Raw genomic sequence first — 18,924 nt, forward strand, 5'->3', positions numbered from 1 at the left:
GTTAGCTTGTATGCTGTAAAATTCAACATCAACAAGGCTGATAGAATGTAGCACAGATGAAGATAAGAATCGGATGGCATGGAGAAGTGCCATTTATATCAATATTTTAGACGAGAACCCGGAGGACTATAATAAGTATTGATTGTACAGTAACAAATGGCTTACGCACTGTACGAATAGAGGGCATCCCATTCCTAAGAGGTAGGTACAAGGTACATATGTGTGGTCTGTGCTTAACAGCGGGCAGGGACAAGCTCCTGCTTGTGAAGTTTGTATGCGCTAAGCACCGCGTTCTTGAAGCTTCACAGCGTCGCGACGTAAATTTTTGTTTGGCTCACATTCTTTCATACCAGCTTTCGCAGCTCCGAGCAGCAACACTCAACCCCCTAACGATAAGGATTTTCAACTCAATTTACGACCTGATAGCGCTGATAGCCTCATGGGGTATCTTCGCTAGAGTTAATATTTGTTTATGGTGCTATTCTGAAGGCATTTCGAAGTAGCTGTTGAGCTTCACATCCGCCAAGATGGCGTTCCGATTTGCAGGTTTGAACTCATCGCCCTCTACGCCGGAAAGAGGCTCTCGAAAAACCTCGTCTGGCTTCGGGTTCTCTGCAGATCATCCATCAACGACTCCTATCGGCCCTCCACCTTCATCTACCGCATCCTTCACCCCTGCCGGCGAACCGTCTCCCTCGTTCTTACAGAGTTCCATTGGGGCTATGTCAGGCGCTTCAAGTACGTCAAGCAAGATCAAGACCCCAAATTTTGGAAGGCCAAACCCTTCCCAATCCAAGTCGCACTCAAGAAAACGTAGCAATGCGCCCCTTGGAAGATCAATTCAGGGCTCTACTTCGAGGCAGCCGTCTGGCCTGAGCAGAGAATATCACCGGGGAGGAGTGGAGGATGAGGATGAGGATGAGGATGATGAAGATGAAGAAGAAGAAGAAGAAGAAAACAAGCGAGGAAACGTAGGAGGGAGGACTTACGGCATGTTACTTGACGATTCGACTGAAGGCGAAGATACCGAGCCTGATAATACGGATCCCCTGGAGGATGATGAGGGTTCGGAAGCAGACGCTATGGAAGAAGAAGATGAATATGATGTGGAAGAGGAGCTGCTGAGGGAAATAGCCGGCAATGGGCCGTATGGCGATCTACTCTCCGATGGCGATGCGGACATGATGGTGCTCACAACAGCCGCTGCGGACGAACGTATCAGCAAGGAAGCTGAAGACATCTTTCGCGCTTCTTCCATGCGCTCTATCAACGCCCGAAAGCGGGAGTTAAAGTATGCGGCCCTTGCAAAGGATCTCTATAGCCAATCTCCATTTGCAGATGTGGCCGAACCGGACAACGTCATCATACAAACCGAAGAGCTCGTCAATCGTCTCTATGATGAAGGCGTGGGTCCTGAAGACGACGAGGAGAGACTGGACGATACCCTGGCTCAAGCCTGTGTTAGATTGGTTAATGAGATATGGGCCCCTCACGTAGAAGAGCTCCCCAAAGTTGACGATGAGCATGCGGCTAGGGTAGGGCCGAGTTCCTACGCCCCGAATTTTGAGAAAGCCTTCTACCTAGCTGTGTTGGTTCTTCAGATTCATCACACACCAGCAAGAAGGGACGATTTTGGGGATATCAAAAATATAGCCTTGCCCGCTGTGCTTTTCAACTGGCAACGTGCAGAACACAATTTCGACCCGGATCAAGTAAATAACGTCCTGCAACATCGCCCTTCACCCGCGGCCCATGGGCTTTTCTGGCAAGTCGTTTTTAATGCTCTCGTACGTGGTGACATATCTGGGGTGGTGCAACTTCTCAGAAAGGCTGGCTGGGAATCTCCTAAGAAATCCCCTCGCGGCGAAGCAGTCTATAGTGGCCAAGTCTTATCGAATATCAAACGTGTTGTCGAAGATCTATGCTTGGTTATGGAGATATGCCCTGCGATGAGTAATGACAGTTGGGACATTCATAGTAGTGACTGGACTTTGTTCCGTCTAAAGGCTAAAGCAGCTAAAGAAGCACTCGTTGGGTTTACTGAAGGCAAAGAACGAGCTCTTGCCTCGAGTCGATTTGGTGAATCCGACTTTGCCGATTCTGTGGATGGACGACAATCAATCTCAGGGCTTGCTCGAAGGGCAGAAAGCAGGATCCCTTGGGATATCTATGAAAATCTTCAGTCCCTTTATGCGATTCTCATCGGAGAACCGGACGCTATCCTTGCGGCCGCGGAAGACTGGTGCGAGGCTACGATTGGCTTATTCGGATGGTGGGATAATGGTCACAACAAGCGGAATCTTAGCCTATCCCATTCAAGATCACTTCAATTGCCTAGCCAATACGAGGCGGGTGATGATTTTCTTGATCGTCTTGCTCTTTCCCTTCAAACTGCTACTGAGGCCGATTTCCACTTCAATTCCGCCGACCCTGTCGAAGTAGCAGTTGCTTCTGCGTTTGAGAGCAACGTTGAAGGGGTTATCGGATTCTTGAGATTATGGTCACTCCCAATCGCGTCGACGGTAGCCGAAATTGCCTCGTTAGGCCGATGGCTCCCTCCTCAAGAGCCACAAAATCTTATTAACATGCAAGATTTTGACATGGAAGAATTGGAGGTTTTAGGAATGAATCAGAGCACAGGGTCCGACGAGAAAGACGGAATCAAAGATACCACTCTAATCCACTATGCCCGTAGCCTGAAAGATCGCAAGTATATAGCGGGCACTGGTCTGCATGGTAAGGTCTCGCGGGATGGATGGGAAATGGGAGTCCAGGTTGTTGGCCGAATGGACTCGCCCGAGCGGTCTGAGCAGTTAGTACAGGAATTGCTCCAGAGTGTTCTTAGTACCATCGACGAGTTTTCTCGTGAGACTGTCGACAAGATATGGCGGCTGCTGAACGAACTTGGAATGATCAACTTTGCAGAAGACACAGCTGAGGTATGCATACACCAATACATTAACGTCAACGTTATACTAACACACATTAGACTTTCGGAGATATCTTAGCAAAAGATACCTTCCGCTTTGGAGAAGCTCTATGGTATTACTCCTTGGCCCACCGGCCTGGCAAAGTTCGCGATGTCCTAAATACCCTCATGTCCATTTCACTGGTGGAATCTACAACGTATCCGCCGGAGGCTGAGCTGGACAGTACGCTGAAACAGCTACTAAAGGAGCGCACGACAACTTTAGAGAAATTTGCGAAGCAGGATCTCGAAGCGGCAGAGCTTCTCGGTAAGATGCTCAGCGGGTATGCCACGCTCAGGAAATTCTACGAGCTTCGTGATGGAGACGGCAAAACAAACCCCAAATCTTTAGTGCGTCGCCAACAAGCCGCCACTGCCCTGGTGGCTGTCATTGCTAGCGCTGATGACAACATTCGAGGAGGCTTGTACGATGACTCGCGCGACGCAGTTGTCAGCGAAGATTTCTTGTTAGCACTACTAGGAGAAGCATCCATCTTCGTGGGCCAATCATCGCCCGTGATTACTCTTGATCAAATCGATACACTTCTTAAAGCGATCGAAGACATTCAAACCGTTGGATCCCGGGTCTACGATGCTTCCGACGAGTTTTTTAAACTGGTCCTCGCATCGGGGCATGGAAAAGGGTCTACACCTGCAGACCTTCTCAAGCAGTCTACCTCTTCTTTGGGTGGTAGTTTTATGATGACTGGCAGTTCAATGATAGCATCCCAACTTCACCAGTCTGTAATTAAAAGCGGTGTCGTTAAGGGCCCTATCAAGCGAGCATGGGATTGGAGAACGGGGGTGTTCTCGGCTAGCAGTTCTGGAGATATACTTAAACAGATCAGACTGGGTTTAACAAGAGACCTAGCAAACCTGTGGTTAGAACAGGCGGATAGTGTTATCTTGTAATGGTCCGCAGGATGATTTGGTCGTAATAGGAATTGTCATAATTGGCAAGTTATGTAGGTTGGTGCTCGGAGGCGTTAGGAGAACATGGTGATTCGCGAACAGGGTAGCATCGTTCCCGAAGAAATGGCCAACGAAAAAAATTAATCTGTCTTGTGAGCAGAAAGTAGGATCAATGAGTTATCAATATATTAATGAGAACTTCTTACTTCAGCTTTGAAGCACCTCGGGTGCCAGTCGAATGTAACCTTCATCCACTCGCTTTCCGGGGTAGAAATTGGCATGCCCAAAACTATTAGACTCGATGGAGGAAATAGAAGGCGACCTAATGCGGAATTGGACACTTTTACGACGCCTCATCTACCTAGGTATCCATACAACTCCACACTTATATCAGAGAGAGGGGGCACCGAGTTATCACTATGTATATGATGATACAATGGCTTGACTTCGGCCTTAGCTGTTCGATGTTACCTTGTGGTGTTTGAAATCTACATAGATATATACTGCCCTCTTCATCTTTCTTATATCGAGCTTAGTTGGAAACAATTTATTCAAGCTCTAGTTGAAGCAAAGAGATTGGACAGCTAACACACCAAACCTGAATAAACCACAGGGCCAATATACCAATAAATAATGGGGTTCTCAGAGGAAGCAATTAGTGAACTCCGCTCTATCATAGAGCAGAGTATTATCAGCGGCGGCGAGTCAACCGCGTCTACCGTCCCCGGGACAGTCGCTGTTGTTGTAGACCGAGACGGGAACGAACTATTTGCCCATTCGGCTGGCAAGCGAGGCATTGTATCCAATGAAGCCATGACGCTGGACAACGTATTCTACCTAGCGAGCTGCACCAAACTAATTGCAGGGCTTGCCTGTATGCAACTTGTCGAAAAAGGCGAACTGAAATTAGACGACGCGGCGCAAGTCGAAGAGCTATGTCCAGAGCTAAAAGATATCAAAGTTCTCAAGGACGACGGAACTTTCGAAGAGAAGAAAAAAGGAATTACCTTAAAAATGCTGTTAACTCATACCTCGGGTTTTTCGTACTCGTTCTTCAACGAGACGTTGAGGGATTGGAGTCTTCCTATCGGCATTGATGAGTTTTCTGGCGATATTAAGGATATCCTGAAGATCCCGCTGCGATTTCAGCCAGGCGAGAAATGGGAATACGGGGTAAGCATACAAACATACCCCTTTTAGACTCGTCTACCTATCTAATACGATTAAATAAACGCATTGAAACTAATTTCGATAGATTGGTATCGACTGGGCCGGAATCGTTCTGCAAAGGAAGACTGGATTGACCCTGAATGAGTACATTCAAAAGAACATCTGCCAACCACTTGGTCTGGGGAACGTTAACATGATACCGACGCAATCTATGAAAGACAACCTAGCTTATATGCACCAAAGACTGCACGACGGCAAGCTCATTCCTCGAGACCACCTGCTCCGGCGACCCCTGCTCGTTTCAACCCCCCAAGAGATCGCCGACACGTTCAACAGCGGCGGAGCCGGTCTCTTCGCCAAGCCCCAGGAATACACCCGTAAGCCCCTACCCCCCAACCCAATCTTCGAACTACCTACCTACGTACATAATGCCGTAAACCGAGAACTCACCTTCCCCACAGGCGTCCTAGCAGTCCTCCTCAACGACGGAACCTGCCCCAAGACGGGCGCCAAGATCCTCGAGAAAGCCACCGTCGAGCAGATGTTCACGAACCAGATCCCGCAGTTCCCCGACTTCGGGCGGCAGGGCATCGCGGCAGCGAAGCCGCACCTGACAAACGCGGGCGCGGAGCTGTACCCGGTCCCCGGAAACGCGCCGCAGGGCTGGGGCTTGACGTTCATGCTGAGCGGCGCCAGCCCGGCGACGGGCAGGTCGGCTAAGACTGCCTTCTGGGCCGGGCTGCCGAATCTGTACTGGTGGGCGGACCGCGAGCATGATGTCGCGGGCATGGTGTGCACGCAGATTATGCCGGCTTTTGACCCGGCGGTCCTTGGCCTGTGGTTCCAGCTCGAGGCCGCTGTGTATAAGCATTTGAAGCTGGCTAAAGCATAGTAGTCAATGGGAATTATCTGCGGCGGGGTTGTTAGGGTTGGAGCTCTAAGTTCCATAAGCTCTGGGTAGGAACTAGTCGCCCGAGGGAGGGACTTAAAAATAGGGGGAGCGTATAAAGTAGGGTTATATAACTCACTTTATGTTATGTACCCAAGGTCTCGCCTAAAGGGTCTTGATGCCAGCTTATGAAGTTCATATATATACCTATATAATGCCATCTCCAAATGAGCTCAGTGATTTAGACTAGAAGTTGACTAAATCAACCAGCTTAACTGGCGTGGATGCTTTCTTATACTAAATAGAGCACTTTCACGTGTGAACTCGGCGAATAGTCCCTAGATTATAGCGCATAGATTTGAGGGCACACCTTAAGTACCCAAATAGTTGGGGATTTATTAGTTCACGTTGGGTCTAAGAAAATAATGATGATGAAAGACTCTGTAAGAAAAGTGGCTTAATTTTAATTGTGTTGTAAGTCTGAACTGAAGTCCTAACGAAGGTTTGCCCTTCCATCCCATGCGTGCTTAGGAAAACACGTCGGGCCTAAGCCGCTGTGATGATATGCCAAAGATACTTGATATCTGTAGCTGAGATGAGAACCGATTGTAGCCGGGTTAACGCCATGATCCATATTGAGATTTCTCCAAATCATAGGCCATTCTCCATGGCGTCTCCAACGGATTTGATATTTCCCTCTCCAGCCCCTTTAATATGTGCCTTAACTGCCTCTGTAAGTCGTATAGCTGTAAGGAGACAGCAACAGCGGCACGTGATAATGCTGGCCTTTTTCGACGGTGACCGAGACCAGAACTTCGGGAAAGAAGGTGTTTCCCTCGCCAAAGTAGCTTCCGGTATCGAAGCGGAGAGTCCAGGTGGACTTAGAGTCTACCTCGCTCAAGACGTCATCTAGAGTGTAAGTGGGTACGTCTCCTGACGAGTGGATGCTGGAATATGGTAGCCACGCCTTGATGCGGCCATCGTCATCGGTCTGAGATTCAAAAGTCTTAAGAGGAGCATGCCCGCCTTCCAGCTTGACGCGGACCCCCTTGGCTGGCTTGCCTACGGAGGTGTCCAGAATATGGCAGGTGATGATGTCTTTGTCGTTTGCCATTGGGGTGGTGATGACTTAAGACTTTTATATTGGAGATGTTTAGACTGAGATGGTCTGATGTTTGCTTCCGACTTGACCGCAGGTGAAATGTCCCTACTTGTACTCGAGAGCCACGAAATTCAGGAGGTCCTATTAGACGGTGAGGCTAGTAGATAGGGGGTAGGACAAACGAGGCGGAGCGGTTCGGCGGGGCTGTGGTATGCGGCCTCTCTCCTCCGAACCGAGCAAAGTACTTGGGGGATAATGTATAATACCCAGAATGGTGAATGGCGTCTGAGAATGTGAGAATGTGAGAATGTGAGAATGTGGCATATGAATAAGGAAGATTAAACCTGAGGTAATTGGACCTGAGGCAAGGCAAAGACAGGGTTGTAGAAGGTTGTGAGGGGAGATTGTAACGCTACCGACAACTAAAATTCCTAATGCAGCTTTGTTTTTGGACCTGATTGCTCAGGTGTTAGGTACCTCCTAGGTAGGTAAGGTTACCAGGTAGCTGCCAGGTGTATAGGTTGTACCCCGCTACCTGTAATAGCCCCCACCGTGGGGTGAGATACGTACCTAGGTACAATACTGTGAAAGGTAATGTTTCTTTATTTAGAAGCAAAACGTAATATAACTAGTGTTACTTACAGTTTACAGTCTACAGTTTACACACATTATAGATTTCTCCCCTTTTCCCCTCCCCCCTCCCCCCTATTTCATCTTGCCACAGCCGTAGTTGGTTATCATACAAGGACAAGCCCACTTGACTAGCTGCAGCTTGAAAGAAGCAAGTAGAGGGCTAAAGCCTCAAGTGCGACCTCACAGCCTCTAAATGATCCCTAAACAAAACTATCGGTGGGACGACACTTGCTTGACTAACCTAGAGAATATCGCCTGTCGATTTGATTTGACATCTAATTATAGCCCAGCGAGACATTTAAGTAGTGTAACGCTTCTGCACAAACCATATGTAACATATGTAAGTAAGACATGACGGCATTCTCCTATTCCCCTCACTCGCATTTACATATACTCTAGTAATATACTCCAGTAATATACTCCAGTAACATTGTGGAAGGTGTCCTAAGCAAGGCAGTGCATTCATCAACAACGTTAGATAGATGAAGCGGTGAAGAGTATAACATTCTAATATTCTTCAGACGTCGATAACCGAGCAAGCGAGAGTTGCATCACGCTAAATCTACCTACTTCACTTATGCCAAGCAACATTCCATTATTCCCAAGCTGCTACGGCATTCCCACACTTTAACCATTTTCAGTCCTGCCTTCTCGAACAGCTCTCGGAATTCCGAAGGTGTTCGCTCTTTGCCGTTCATCAAAGACATCATGGCTATGTCCAAGGCGAACCCGTGATGAACATGAACCCCGTAATTGGCTAACAGGGGCTTAGGGGCTGGCTTGATATACGGGTCTCCTATTGTTTCAGTCAAAGTAATATCGGCAACAAGTAGCCGCGAGTCACGGCCCATGGACCCGGCGGTATTCAGAAGAATCTCGACGCAATCCTCGTCATTCCAGTCATGTCTGTTTCTGCGTCAGTCCTGTCTTTAACGTGGAGTCTACAGCTTGTCTTACAGGACATGGCGCATCCAGTATATGTCGGCTTCCTTGATGGGATTCGGCTTGAAAAAGTCGTGCGCCACGAACTGTACCCGTCCCGACTCTAGAGCTTCGGGGAACTCCTATTGCCAAATTGAAGAACCTTGCTCAACCGCGGTCGGCAGGTCTTGTACGACAAACCGTAATTCTGGATACAGGCGGGCTAGCTGAAGGTCAAAACTACCTAGATATGCCGTGTTAGCCGACCCTTATGTGCGAAGGGACTTTTTGTAGTCTGTCAACCTTTAGGGATAACTTACCGACACCGCCTCCGACGTCAACAACTAAACCGTTTCCCAATTCCTTCCAGGGGAAGTCATATAAGGTCGCACTGCCTAAGCTCTTACTGTTGCCAGCTAAGTACAAGTTGTAGGTTTGCGCGTCGTCCTTCGGGACCAACTCCTCACCGGGTAATGCTTCTACTTTTTGATATGGGCCTCTTGCAGCGCCAGGACTTGCTTTATCCAGTGCCGCTCGCGAACGAGGAACTTTCTCGTTCATCCACGTGAAGAACGGAAGTTCCGTGCCCACGGCCAATGGCCAGGCTGCGAGTTCCGGATCATGGCTCGGTCCTCGGATAGGGTCCTTAAGTGCTTCTGGAAGTGCTGAAGCAGCTGCGAATCCCATAGAGCTGGGTGCTATAATCAGCTTTGTGCCGGAATATGTTAATCGCCTGGCTGTCAAGATCCGCTCACCTGCATTTGACTTGCCCTAGCAGCTTCTCGTCGTTGGCCAAAGCCTGCGAGATCCTATTATTTGCGAACTTTCCCGGCGCAACCTCGCGAAAGATATGCTGCGTGGTCAGGACTCGCAGTATACGAGCTCGGTCCTGTTAGTGTAACTTGTTGCAAAGGCGCACATCAAAGCAGAAGGGACATGTATCTAAGCAGGAGCTCACCGAGCTTGTTCTTCTCGAGCCCAGTTGACTTGGCTAAATCCTCGGCGGATACTCCATCCACTCCTCCCTTGTCTAATAGGACCGCGATATTATGCTCAACCGCTATGTGAAGTGCTCGAACCTCAAAATACAACTCGGCAAAGTCTACTAAACGCAGATGAGGCTCAGCTACGAGCTCTTCGATCGATCCCAGTGCTGCAATGACGGTTCGTTGCGCGTCGTAAGCCTTGCGCCCAGGTATCGCAAAGGTCGTTTCAGAGGCCGGTATAGCGTCCGGTGCTGGATTCTCCCATTCGGCGATCAGTATTTCTGATGCGTCTTGGATGAGCTTTACTACTTGTCGTAGAGCCGTAGCCCGTGATGATACATTGTCGTAAGACATTGTGAAGGAAAACTCACTAATGCTTTCCTGTCAGGGGCTTCGTTCTTGGCTTTACTTCACCATGAAATGGCATATCCTTATGTATCATGGCATAAGCGTGGGCATAGCCCAATTAACTACCAGCTACTCTAAAATGCTTGGTGATACCCTCCGAATTGCCGGTGGAGATTTGATATGACTGCATTTATGACATGCATCATTTATATACGCCGGCATTCTAATTGAGGTCAGGGCGAGAGCCGTATTGGATGGTTATGTCGTAGTGTCCGCTTTAAATGGGCTGTCCTGCTCCCCTCAGGATAATGGGACGTGGGGAAACCCTGTCTGTGAGAGATAGTATAACGAGGTACGCGAGGGGACACTTCTGCCTATTAGATGTTTTTGTGCTTACGAATGCGGGTGTAATATATTCATCAGATCTCGATCATGCCGAGGATAAGTCCGCAGAACCGCATAGTACTACGCGGTAATTTTCTTTATATTATCATATAATTACCGTAGTAAATAGTAGGAATGAAGTTTAACCTACATAATTATAGAATAGGCTGTTGCTGTAGACTATGATATATGTTACAGTTCTAGGTTAGGAGTGTACCTCGTTAAAAGGTAGTTACCCAAGACTAGAAGACATTTTGCTAGCATGGGATACTGGGATGATACCGTGATTTGGGCGGTGCCATATTAGACCTCACTGAGATATAGTAGATTACTTGATTTATTAATGTCTTCTTGCTTATCTTCCTATAGTTGTACCTAAAGAAAGAAGCCGAGAGCAAACAACTAGTGTAGGATTTAAGCGTATGGTATCATAAGCCGGAATATAAAGGGGTTTAATGGCCCCAAAGTCGTACTCTTTGTAATAAACACTAAGACCTGTGTAAGAATTTCGATATAAAAACAAGAAACTAGGTAGTTGTATACCACAACTAATTCAATCAGCTGAGTCAATCGGAGAGTCTCGATATAGAGGGGGCTAAGGCTGCTTTAACACGTTGGTTCTGATTTGGTACATAAAAGAGATATGATGTATTATTTACTAATAGTTACCAATCTTAAATCTACCTAGTTTATAACCAAAGTTCTCTTGTTCCCGAGGCAATAATAAGCTCTAATTATCTTTGACATGATACATTCATCACTCCCATAGTATATCTCCATCGAAATTGCGGAAGTGTCGCTTCCATCAATACCCTCGATCAATGGGCGAACCTGAAATCCTTTCTTTTACTTCCTTGGTCTGTGGTGGTTTCGAGATAATGTATTTGCTCCTATGACCATGTCAGTTTCTTTGCCGTATTGTTCTCGTACGCGCAATTCTTACCTCGCGAGTCATTGCATTCCAATCCCTATCTCTTTGCTTGTTGCGGTATATATAATAGACTTTTATAAGTATGTATATTACTATGTTTGCTGCGCAAACTGCGACGAGCTGCTTGTTTCCGCGACGGTCTGTCAATATTCACGTCAGTTGGGGCATAGGCTCAAAATACTAAAAGGGTCAAGATTACACACATTCGGGTTTGTCATCAGCACGGTAGATGTTCGAATATGCAATACCAGAGACCTGGACGAACATACTGCCGTAGTAGTTAGCTTAAGTTTCTGATGGGCATGATATAACACTCACTTGTAGGCTGCGGCAGAGACTGTGCGTGCTCTGACGGTATTAGAATTCCGGCTACACCAGCCAACCTGTATAGCGTGGGCTGTATGACTTATTAGAAAATACAAATACGTAACAATAGGGGCTTATACACACGATATGGATAGGAGAGTAAAATTATCAATATAGCATATCTCGCCCATGGAGATGTATTACTCGGTATCACAGCCAGGGCGATGATGTTAGGCAAAACCCAAATCTGCGCAAGCATGCCCATTAACGACCTCTCATTCCACACCTCGGAGAGATATGTTAGGGTAAGCATCTTTATAGACAATTGATTAGACTCTGCTAGACTATTGAGGCTCTTTTGAAGAGGTGGATGATATATGGGGGATAACTTACCGTGACGATTCCTATAACTTGACTAGGAATCGAAAGCAGATTTGAGTTGAACGTATCGAAACCAAGATCTCGGAGCGTTAGGGTTAGATATTGATCCGGGGGGCCGACTGGGATTCCGAACACAAGTCCGGAAATGTAAATTGGCCAAAGGTCATAATCGCATAGCGATCTCCATAATCTTTTCAAGTCGACCGCTTGACGGTTATGCATGTCACCTTTAGAAGGGTCATCCCTTAATATACGATTGACCATTATGACCTCTTCTCGTTCGTTGAACCAGCCTTTCGGTCGATGCCATGCTTTAGTCTGTGTAGGCGATGGTGCCATCATAAACCAGGACCACACTCCGACGGAGAGGGTGAAGACGCCCTCGATCAGGAATAACCATCTCCACCCCTCTTGTCCGTGGTGGCCGCGTAGTCGGAGGATGCCAAAAGCCAGAATGGGCGCAATAATATCGACTACCTTTAGCGTTGTCCAAAATAGAGCCAGGCGAAAAGGCAATTCGCTGGCCTTAAAGAAATATGACTAAGTCCGAACCATGTTAGATCCTGTTACGACGACTTGTCTCTAAGACATAAGAAGAACCAACTTACCAGGTATAAAACAATGTCCGGAATGAAGCCACCTTGTAGCAAACCAAGTAGCACACGGCATGCAAGAAAAGTCTCCCTGCTGTTCAGCCAAAACTGAGAGGCTGCCACAATAGACCATAAGACCATGATTGTGGGTATCCATCGATCGGGTCCTATACGACATATTAGTAGAGGCTTCAAGCTAAGCTAGACGAGTATAAGCTTGTACTTGCCTACTTTCTTGCTCACCAACTGTGATGGAAGTTCGGCGCACAAGAATGCTAATCTGAAGATGGTATTTCCCAAGTTATAGTCTATATAGTTACTCGGTTATTAGAAGGTAACTCTCACATGGAATATATACGTATGTGTATATATATAGTACTTGCCATTCGTAGATAAGCCCAAGTCCTCTAAGAAATTATCCGTATTCGCTTGTGACAAGTTTCCACGATCAAGGTCCAAGGCAAAGAATGCGATGCATGCCCACAGCGTGATCTTCCAGTCAAGCTTGTTAATAAGCGGTAACTCCTCAGCCCACGTCCACCTAGCGCTCGGGTCGAACCGATGTAAGTTCTCATACTTTTCAGTTGGCTGGAAGTATTTTGCTTTCTCCGGGTCGTCGAAAACGGAAGGCTGCGTCGCAATCTCGTCTAAGTTCTGCCGCTGTTTCCTGCGAAATAGAGTCATAATAGGGAGCACCGGAGGCTCTGTCTTCTGCAATTCTTGATGCGTAAGAATCCGCTCCTTTACGGCGGCCGGATCTTTGCCATGCTTTTTCTCGGAGCCCGACAGCGACTCAGGCCGGATCACGACCGTGTCCTTTAAATCTGCCATGATATCTGAATAACTGAACAACGACCGATGTTTTCACATCTGAACCGATCCCAGATGTTTGGAAAGTCGGTCGTACGTCACGGATAACGGCCATCCTTATAGTACTTCTGGTGCTTGAAGCTGGCGCGTTGACGAGACCTTGGCATGATCTCGCCATTCGCCATCTTCCTCTTTTAGGAATCACTGGCCGTCGTATTGGCTGGGCTCGGTTGAAAAGTGCAACGCAGTACGAGAATTTCTGGAGACAGATGAGGAAAGTTTCTCGGGTAGATTTGGAAAATATGAGCACGTCATGTACAGGTTCTGATCACGAATGTGGCTAAAACTTGACAATACAACTACAATCGCGCTGTGCATGACACCAACTACCAACCAATCTTGATTCTTTTAGTCCGCTAAGGGCTCGGCGTAGTAACATCTCCGTGCTTCTGACATACCCAGCTCCTTGGAATCGGGTTTGTGAGTAGATCAAGTCAAAATAAGCGAATAGAAATATCCCCGATGGTGTTCGCCGCATCTATGCAAGTATCAGTTCTGACAGGATTTGGCAACCCCACATCTCTCTTGGATACTTCACTCATGTAGTAGTTATGGATTAGAATGCATAAGATGAATAAGTAATGGTAAGCTGTGGTCATTAAAGCGCCGCATATACATGATTGAATAGAAAGCTTATTCCGACCATGGCTTACTTAAAGCTGGAACCGATTTGAGGAACTATTAAACCAAGTTGATATCTGCCAATTGGTTGGACTAGTCTTACTTCCCTTTGCGTGAACTAATTCCGTGACAAGAGACCGTATCAAGCTTTCATTCCGGGTGTAAGTTGTCTACTATGGAGATGGTGCGGACTGTAGGGCCGACTACATGTGGAGTCTGCCGACAACGATTTACATAATGAAATTAGACAGAATACAATGAAATAGACTTTGAAGTTACCTTGATAGCGCTGGTTTGTGGTAGATTTTTAGTTATGAAATCGAGCCAGCTTCTCAGAAATACTCTTGCTAAAGGTCTTCGTTATTACTACGTAGTCCTAGTTATTAAGGCATGCTTGAATGTGTCTTTCACTATTACCTAGCGCTATGGAAATGAATTTGATAGGGGTGCGTAGGTAGGTAAATTCTGATAGGTGATCATAGTTTAATATAACAGTGATCAACAATTGGGCAAATAGTTATCACTTATAAAGGTATGGGCTTCTATTGTCTAAATAATGAAAGAAGACTACAAACAACTCCTAGGCTAAAAAGTGTCTTATTTGCAACCCGATATTAAAATGTCACTACTTAACTGTTTTGCTCTACCGTGCCTTTGAAGTTTATAATAGGTATTTAATATTATTAAAAAAAGCTCGGGTCCAATATCACCGAATCAAATCCCAACATATCGAATAAGATGTGCAGAATGAACTATAGCTTAGTAATACATCGAAGACAGAGCGGGGAAGGGTAGCTCTCCGATATGTAACTTTATTAGTTAGACGTTTGCTATTTAAGATCTTTGTGTACCTCGATCTATACCAGAAAAGTACATCTCATGTAAGACGAGATAAAGAGCATAAATCTCGCCAAGTAATAAAACAAATCGTCAAAATAAACACTTCTCTCGCCCACCCTTCATTTTTCCGAGTCCCAACTAGTACTGCTAAGATAATCTAACCAAAATGTCGGTCCCTCCTAACCTTCCAAAGATGACTTATCGGTTCCTAGGCCGATCGGGTCTCCAGGTCTCAGCGATATCCCTAGGTGGCTGGCTCACCTATGGCGGACACGTCGATAACGGTATACTGTTCAAAGAGGCATATCTAGAACGGCATATAGCTAACTGAAGCCGTAGAAAATACTTTCACCTGCATGAAGGCTGCTTATGACAGCGGCATTAACTTCTTCGATTGTGCCGAGGCCTACGCGGGTAAGGAAACACTCCTAAGAGAAATCGACGGTCGGATGTAGACCCGCGGGCTGATGTAGCAGAATAGGGGGCAAGTCGGAGGAGGTGATGGGCGAGGCAATCAAGAAGTTCGGCTGGAAACGCAACGACCTCGTGATATCGACCAAGGTACTAAAGTAACACGCCGACCCCATAAGACAGGTAGCTTCTAACACCATTGCAAAGATCTATTGGGGCGGCGCGTTTGGTGACAACCCCGTTAACAACAAGGGGCTTAGCCGGAAGCATATCATCGAGGGCATGGACGCCTCGTTATCTCGTCTAGGACTCGAATACGTAGACCTGATCTACGCGCATCGCCCGGATAGACTCACACCGATGGAGGAGACTGTGCGCGCCTTCAACCACTTGATCAACACCGGAAAGGCGTTTTACTGGGGCACCTCGGAATGGAGCGCCGATGAGATCGCCCAGGCATGGCGCTACGCCGACAAGTTGGGCCTCATTGGCCCTGTCATGGAACAGCCATTATACAACATGCTGGATCGCGAGAAGGTGGAGAAAGAATATGCTCATCTGTACCGAGAGGTTGGACTCGGACTGACGGTATTTTCGCCGCTGAAAACGGGCATCCTCTCCGGCAAGTACAAGAACGGAATCCCCCCCGATTCGAGATATGCCCAAGAGACAGTCGAGTTTATTGCAGGGTTCTGGAAGCGGACAGGCAAGGAGAAGTGGGAGGGCATCATCGAGCAGGTCAAGAAACTCGAGCCCATCGCGGACCAACTCGGCGTTAAGCAAAGCCAGCTAGCCTTGGCGTGGGTGCTCAAAAATCCGAACGTGAGCTCCGCCATCACCGGCGCGAGTAGTGCTGAGCAAGTGTACGAGAACGTGCAAGCCGTTGAGGTTGTGGACAAGTTGACCCCTGAGATTATGGAGAAGATCGATGAAATCCTGGGAAACAAGCCGCCTGCCATTATTGAAAGGTTTTAGGCGGTAACTTGTATGCTATGCTGCTAGCTATTGGCAAGATTGGAGGTAGTCTAAGAAGGCAATAAATAGAGATGCGCATCTCTATGGAATGTAACGACTATCCCCGGCCTCACTAGCTGCTAGGAGCTAGTTATGGATATCGAGAAAGTCTTGACCGAGTAGATAGACATTAATATTCATCAAGAGCAAATGTATAACGCCCCTGATACGGCTGCGACCAGTCCCAAGTAGACATCAATTAGATTCCGACCCTTCTCAACAAGGACGAACCACCCAGATGTCCCTATTCTATACAACCGGGCATACCAACGTGATGAGTTGCCGTCTAATATATCTCTTTGAACAATCGCAATAATTTCGTTAGATAACCCAGGCAGCACATGTAATGCCCCAAACTCCGTTGTCCTACACAGAAATAATATCCCTTCTAAGCCTTCCGTTCTTTAATCGTAGGGTCAATGCGGAGGTAAGACCGCTCTCGGGGGCGGTTCCGGTATGTTGGATGCCGCAGTGGGCGTTATAGATTGAGTCTGATCCGCCCCTTGGTGTAATTCTTCGTATGTTGGTGGTCTGCTGGTACCGGGCCCGTCCGTGGCTATAGCACCCGGCGATGGTTGCAAGGGACTTAATTCTACGTCGTCTGTGTTATCAGATCGTTTTTGTGCGGGGGTGTAGGCTGGTGGCGCTTCACCCAGCTCATTTAGACCTTCCTCTCGACTGCCCAAGTTCGATCCTAGTCCACGTCTCCCTCCTCTTGTCCGCCGCTCGGCTGGTGCCCTCGGTCTTGAACGATTGCCCATGGCTTCTAAATCCCGTTCTAAAGCGCTGGTGCCGTATAACATGCGGAGCTTCCTTCGGCGGCGATAACGGTAGCACATGAGGAGCGTTCCGACACCGACGAATATGATGATTGGGACAAGTACCCAAGAAAACGGGTATGTCGCGAATATATTGCCCGAGCTGCTGTCGTCTGGGTCCATTTTCGGGTCCTATTTGAGCGTGTCGTGTGACTTAGATCAGAAGCTGCTTCGGTTCGGGGCTCTAGTTAATTATAAGTTGGACTGAGCGTAGTACCGTAGGTGGAAGATTTGGAATTGGCGTTTAAATGATCAGCTGTTGTTGACAAAATATTCGTACGCCAAGTGCGACGCCCAGAGAGCGGAGAATCTTTGTGGCACCGAGGGGTGATGGAAGATGGCGATTTCATTTAAGATCCATCGGATTGATTGGTATCGTGCGGTGTCGACCTCGCAGCGCTATGCTTGAGAATGCATCACACGAGACGAGAGAGAGAATATCTGCAAAAGTGCACCTCGAAACGTTGGTGGTGGCTCGAATTCATCTGATAGTTTGGGGAGTACAAGGTGAATCGGGGTGCGATAAAGAGACGGGCGGCTTGGGTGATGAGGGGATGAGGGGATGATGAATCCTCTTTGGTTAACCCCTGAGATATGTACCTAGGTAGGTATGCAACCGAATTTCTTCCCAAGAGGTTACAATTATTTTGAGTTATGTAGGTTGGCGCAAGGTGTAAAGTGAGAATAAATATGCCGACGGGTGACCCGGTAAGTTCGGATCATTGAGCTGACAACCGGCGCTTCCATGTTTCTAAATTTTGGAGGCTTTGTCCCTTAGGTAGGTAGGTTTAGGTACGTAAACCTTTGTTAAGGTCAAGCTAAAATCTCCCCCGCAGCTCTAGCTTACTACATGAGGTACCTAATGTCACCTGTGTCGTATGTACCAACATACTAGGTCCGTACCTGTCCATATACTTGGATCTTTCTGGTTACTATACAGTATTATAAAATATGCCATTTTCGTAGCAGGGGCTCAAACTGTTCTTAGACTTACTCTGCTTGGCTAGAGACATTAGAACCATCTAGACATTGACATCAATAGTTGAATTGGCAATTGACCAACATACGTTAGGTACCTAATGTGTACATGCTTGCTTAGAACCGCCCTAAACTTTATTTATTTAAGGAACTGATCTCAGCTCTAAAGTCTGGTGTGGGTCTATATTTCGCAGCCGGAGGTTTCATCCATTCCATCTAACCCAGACTTTTACTGTCCGTAAGCATAGGAAACAACGCTTTTCGGAATCCATCAATCTTGGTTATTACGTGGTAAAGCAACTGTATTATCACCTACATACCAAGTTAGCAGCCTATTGCTTTTAAGCTGCGATAAAAATAAAGCAGGAGAATCTCGGCCGAGGAGCGCGACTCTTACGCTACCGCGTCGAACAAGAGAACTTAGAAGACTAAGCACACGATGGTCCGCGCTATTAAAGGTTTTATTTATTTTTTTCCGTCTTTAATTTATCATATTCTTTGGTTGCTAATATACATTCAGGGACTTTGGTTGAGTGCGAGCCTTCAATCAAATCCATCATTGTCAGCATCGATAGCAAAAACAATGAGTACATAATTGAGGACCTCGACGAATCTCACCTTGTAATCAAAGATAATATGGTGGCTCAGTTGAAGATGGAACTTGATAAGGTATCGTCAGATTGTCTCCAAACTCCTAGCTTAGGCTACTAACACATCTTAGCGATTGAAGGAGAACGTCCCAGAAGTAGAGGACGACTCCGATTCGGACCGAGATGTTCAATAAAGGAACTCAATAAAAGGAACTCAATAGCTACATATTTAGGTAGACACCCCTATGAAACATGAAC

At 47.0% G+C, this 18,924-nt stretch overlaps 8 protein-coding genes across 8 annotated transcripts; 4 read left to right on the plus strand and 4 right to left on the minus strand.

Moving 5' to 3' along the window:
* Nucleotides 1-274: 274 nt before the first annotated feature.
* Nucleotides 275-4,090, plus strand: F4813DRAFT_341181 (uncharacterized protein). The gene is made up of 2 exons (XM_049241281.1): nt 275-2,939; nt 2,990-4,090. Exons 1-2 carry the CDS (start codon nt 528-530, stop codon nt 3,878-3,880), a joined length of 3,303 nt encoding a protein of 1,100 aa, XP_049104555.1. The 5' UTR covers nt 275-527; the 3' UTR covers nt 3,881-4,090.
* A 12-nt stretch (nt 4,091-4,102) lies between these two features.
* F4813DRAFT_3323 (beta-lactamase family protein) lies at nt 4,103-6,301 on the plus strand. The gene is made up of 3 exons (XM_049241144.1): nt 4,103-5,053; nt 5,136-5,427; nt 5,512-6,301. Exons 1-3 carry the CDS (start codon nt 4,514-4,516, stop codon nt 5,940-5,942), a joined length of 1,263 nt encoding a protein of 420 aa, XP_049104556.1. The 5' UTR covers nt 4,103-4,513; the 3' UTR covers nt 5,943-6,301.
* On the minus strand, nt 6,302-7,679 carry F4813DRAFT_3275 (Hydroxyisourate hydrolase). Its single transcript, XM_049241091.1, has one exon. It carries the CDS (start codon nt 7,051-7,053, stop codon nt 6,661-6,663), a length of 393 nt encoding a protein of 130 aa, XP_049104557.1. The 5' UTR covers nt 7,054-7,679; the 3' UTR covers nt 6,302-6,660.
* Nucleotides 7,680-8,249: 570 nt separating this feature from the next.
* On the minus strand, nt 8,250-9,935 carry F4813DRAFT_384179 (putative O-methyltransferase; the record flags this gene model as incomplete). The annotated part of the gene is made up of 6 exons (XM_049246038.1): nt 8,250-8,580; nt 8,632-8,738; nt 8,790-8,839; nt 8,916-9,286; nt 9,351-9,477; nt 9,554-9,935. The coding sequence occupies 6 exons, from the start codon at nt 9,933-9,935 to the stop codon at nt 8,250-8,252; spliced, it is 1,368 nt and encodes a 455-aa protein (XP_049104558.1).
* A 1,196-nt stretch (nt 9,936-11,131) lies between these two features.
* F4813DRAFT_378203 (MFS general substrate transporter) lies at nt 11,132-13,208 on the minus strand (the record flags this gene model as incomplete). Its single annotated transcript, XM_049245315.1, has 9 exons — nt 11,132-11,203; nt 11,257-11,384; nt 11,448-11,512; nt 11,563-11,641; nt 11,695-11,863; nt 11,944-12,471; nt 12,540-12,691; nt 12,752-12,832; nt 12,908-13,208. 9 exons carry the CDS (start codon nt 13,206-13,208, stop codon nt 11,132-11,134), a joined length of 1,575 nt encoding a protein of 524 aa, XP_049104559.1.
* A 1,813-nt stretch (nt 13,209-15,021) lies between these two features.
* On the plus strand, nt 15,022-16,241 carry F4813DRAFT_384181 (Aldo/keto reductase; the record flags this gene model as incomplete). Its single annotated transcript, XM_049246039.1, has 4 exons — nt 15,022-15,139; nt 15,195-15,269; nt 15,337-15,416; nt 15,474-16,241. The coding sequence occupies 4 exons, from the start codon at nt 15,022-15,024 to the stop codon at nt 16,239-16,241; spliced, it is 1,041 nt and encodes a 346-aa protein (XP_049104560.1).
* Nucleotides 16,242-16,468: 227 nt separating this feature from the next.
* F4813DRAFT_3729 (uncharacterized protein) lies at nt 16,469-17,773 on the minus strand. The gene is made up of 2 exons (XM_049244752.1): nt 17,699-17,773; nt 16,469-17,539 (listed from the first exon to the last, which is right to left on the minus strand). Exon 2 carries the CDS (start codon nt 17,219-17,221, stop codon nt 16,697-16,699), a length of 525 nt encoding a protein of 174 aa, XP_049104561.1. The 5' UTR covers nt 17,222-17,539; nt 17,699-17,773; the 3' UTR covers nt 16,469-16,696.
* Nucleotides 17,774-18,515: 742 nt separating this feature from the next.
* Nucleotides 18,516-18,860, plus strand: F4813DRAFT_384183 (nucleotide excision repair, TFIIH, subunit; the record flags this gene model as incomplete). The annotated part of the gene is made up of 3 exons (XM_049246040.1): nt 18,516-18,534; nt 18,597-18,745; nt 18,798-18,860. 3 exons carry the CDS (start codon nt 18,516-18,518, stop codon nt 18,858-18,860), a joined length of 231 nt encoding a protein of 76 aa, XP_049104562.1.
* Between the last annotated feature and the right edge of the window lie 64 nt (nt 18,861-18,924).

The sequence above is a fragment of the Daldinia decipiens genome (assembly GCF_022478715.1).
Source record: "Daldinia decipiens strain CBS 113046 unplaced genomic scaffold F4813scaffold_1, whole genome shotgun sequence".
NCBI classification, from domain to species: domain Eukaryota; kingdom Fungi; phylum Ascomycota; class Sordariomycetes; order Xylariales; family Hypoxylaceae; genus Daldinia; species Daldinia decipiens.

Excerpts from the sequence above, each read along its gene's own strand:
- F4813DRAFT_3729 (XM_049244752.1), bottom strand. The coding sequence starts at position 17,221 with ATGGACCCAGACGACAGCAGCTCGGGCAATATATTCGCGACATACCCG.
- F4813DRAFT_3275 (XM_049241091.1), bottom strand. The coding sequence starts at position 7,053 with ATGGCAAACGACAAAGACATCATCACCTGCCATATTCTGGACACCTCC.
- F4813DRAFT_3323 (XM_049241144.1), top strand. The coding sequence starts at position 4,514 with ATGGGGTTCTCAGAGGAAGCAATTAGTGAACTCCGCTCTATCATAGAG. Across the intron at positions 5,054-5,135 it reads GCGAGAAATGGGAATACGGG|ATTGGTATCGACTGGGCCGG; the intron begins GTAAGCATACAA and ends TAATTTCGATAG. Across the intron at positions 5,428-5,511 it reads CAAGCCCCAGGAATACACCC|GCGTCCTAGCAGTCCTCCTC; the intron begins GTAAGCCCCTAC and ends CCTTCCCCACAG.
- F4813DRAFT_341181 (XM_049241281.1), top strand. The coding sequence starts at position 528 with ATGGCGTTCCGATTTGCAGGTTTGAACTCATCGCCCTCTACGCCGGAA. Across the intron at positions 2,940-2,989 it reads TTGCAGAAGACACAGCTGAG|ACTTTCGGAGATATCTTAGC; the intron begins GTATGCATACAC and ends AACACACATTAG.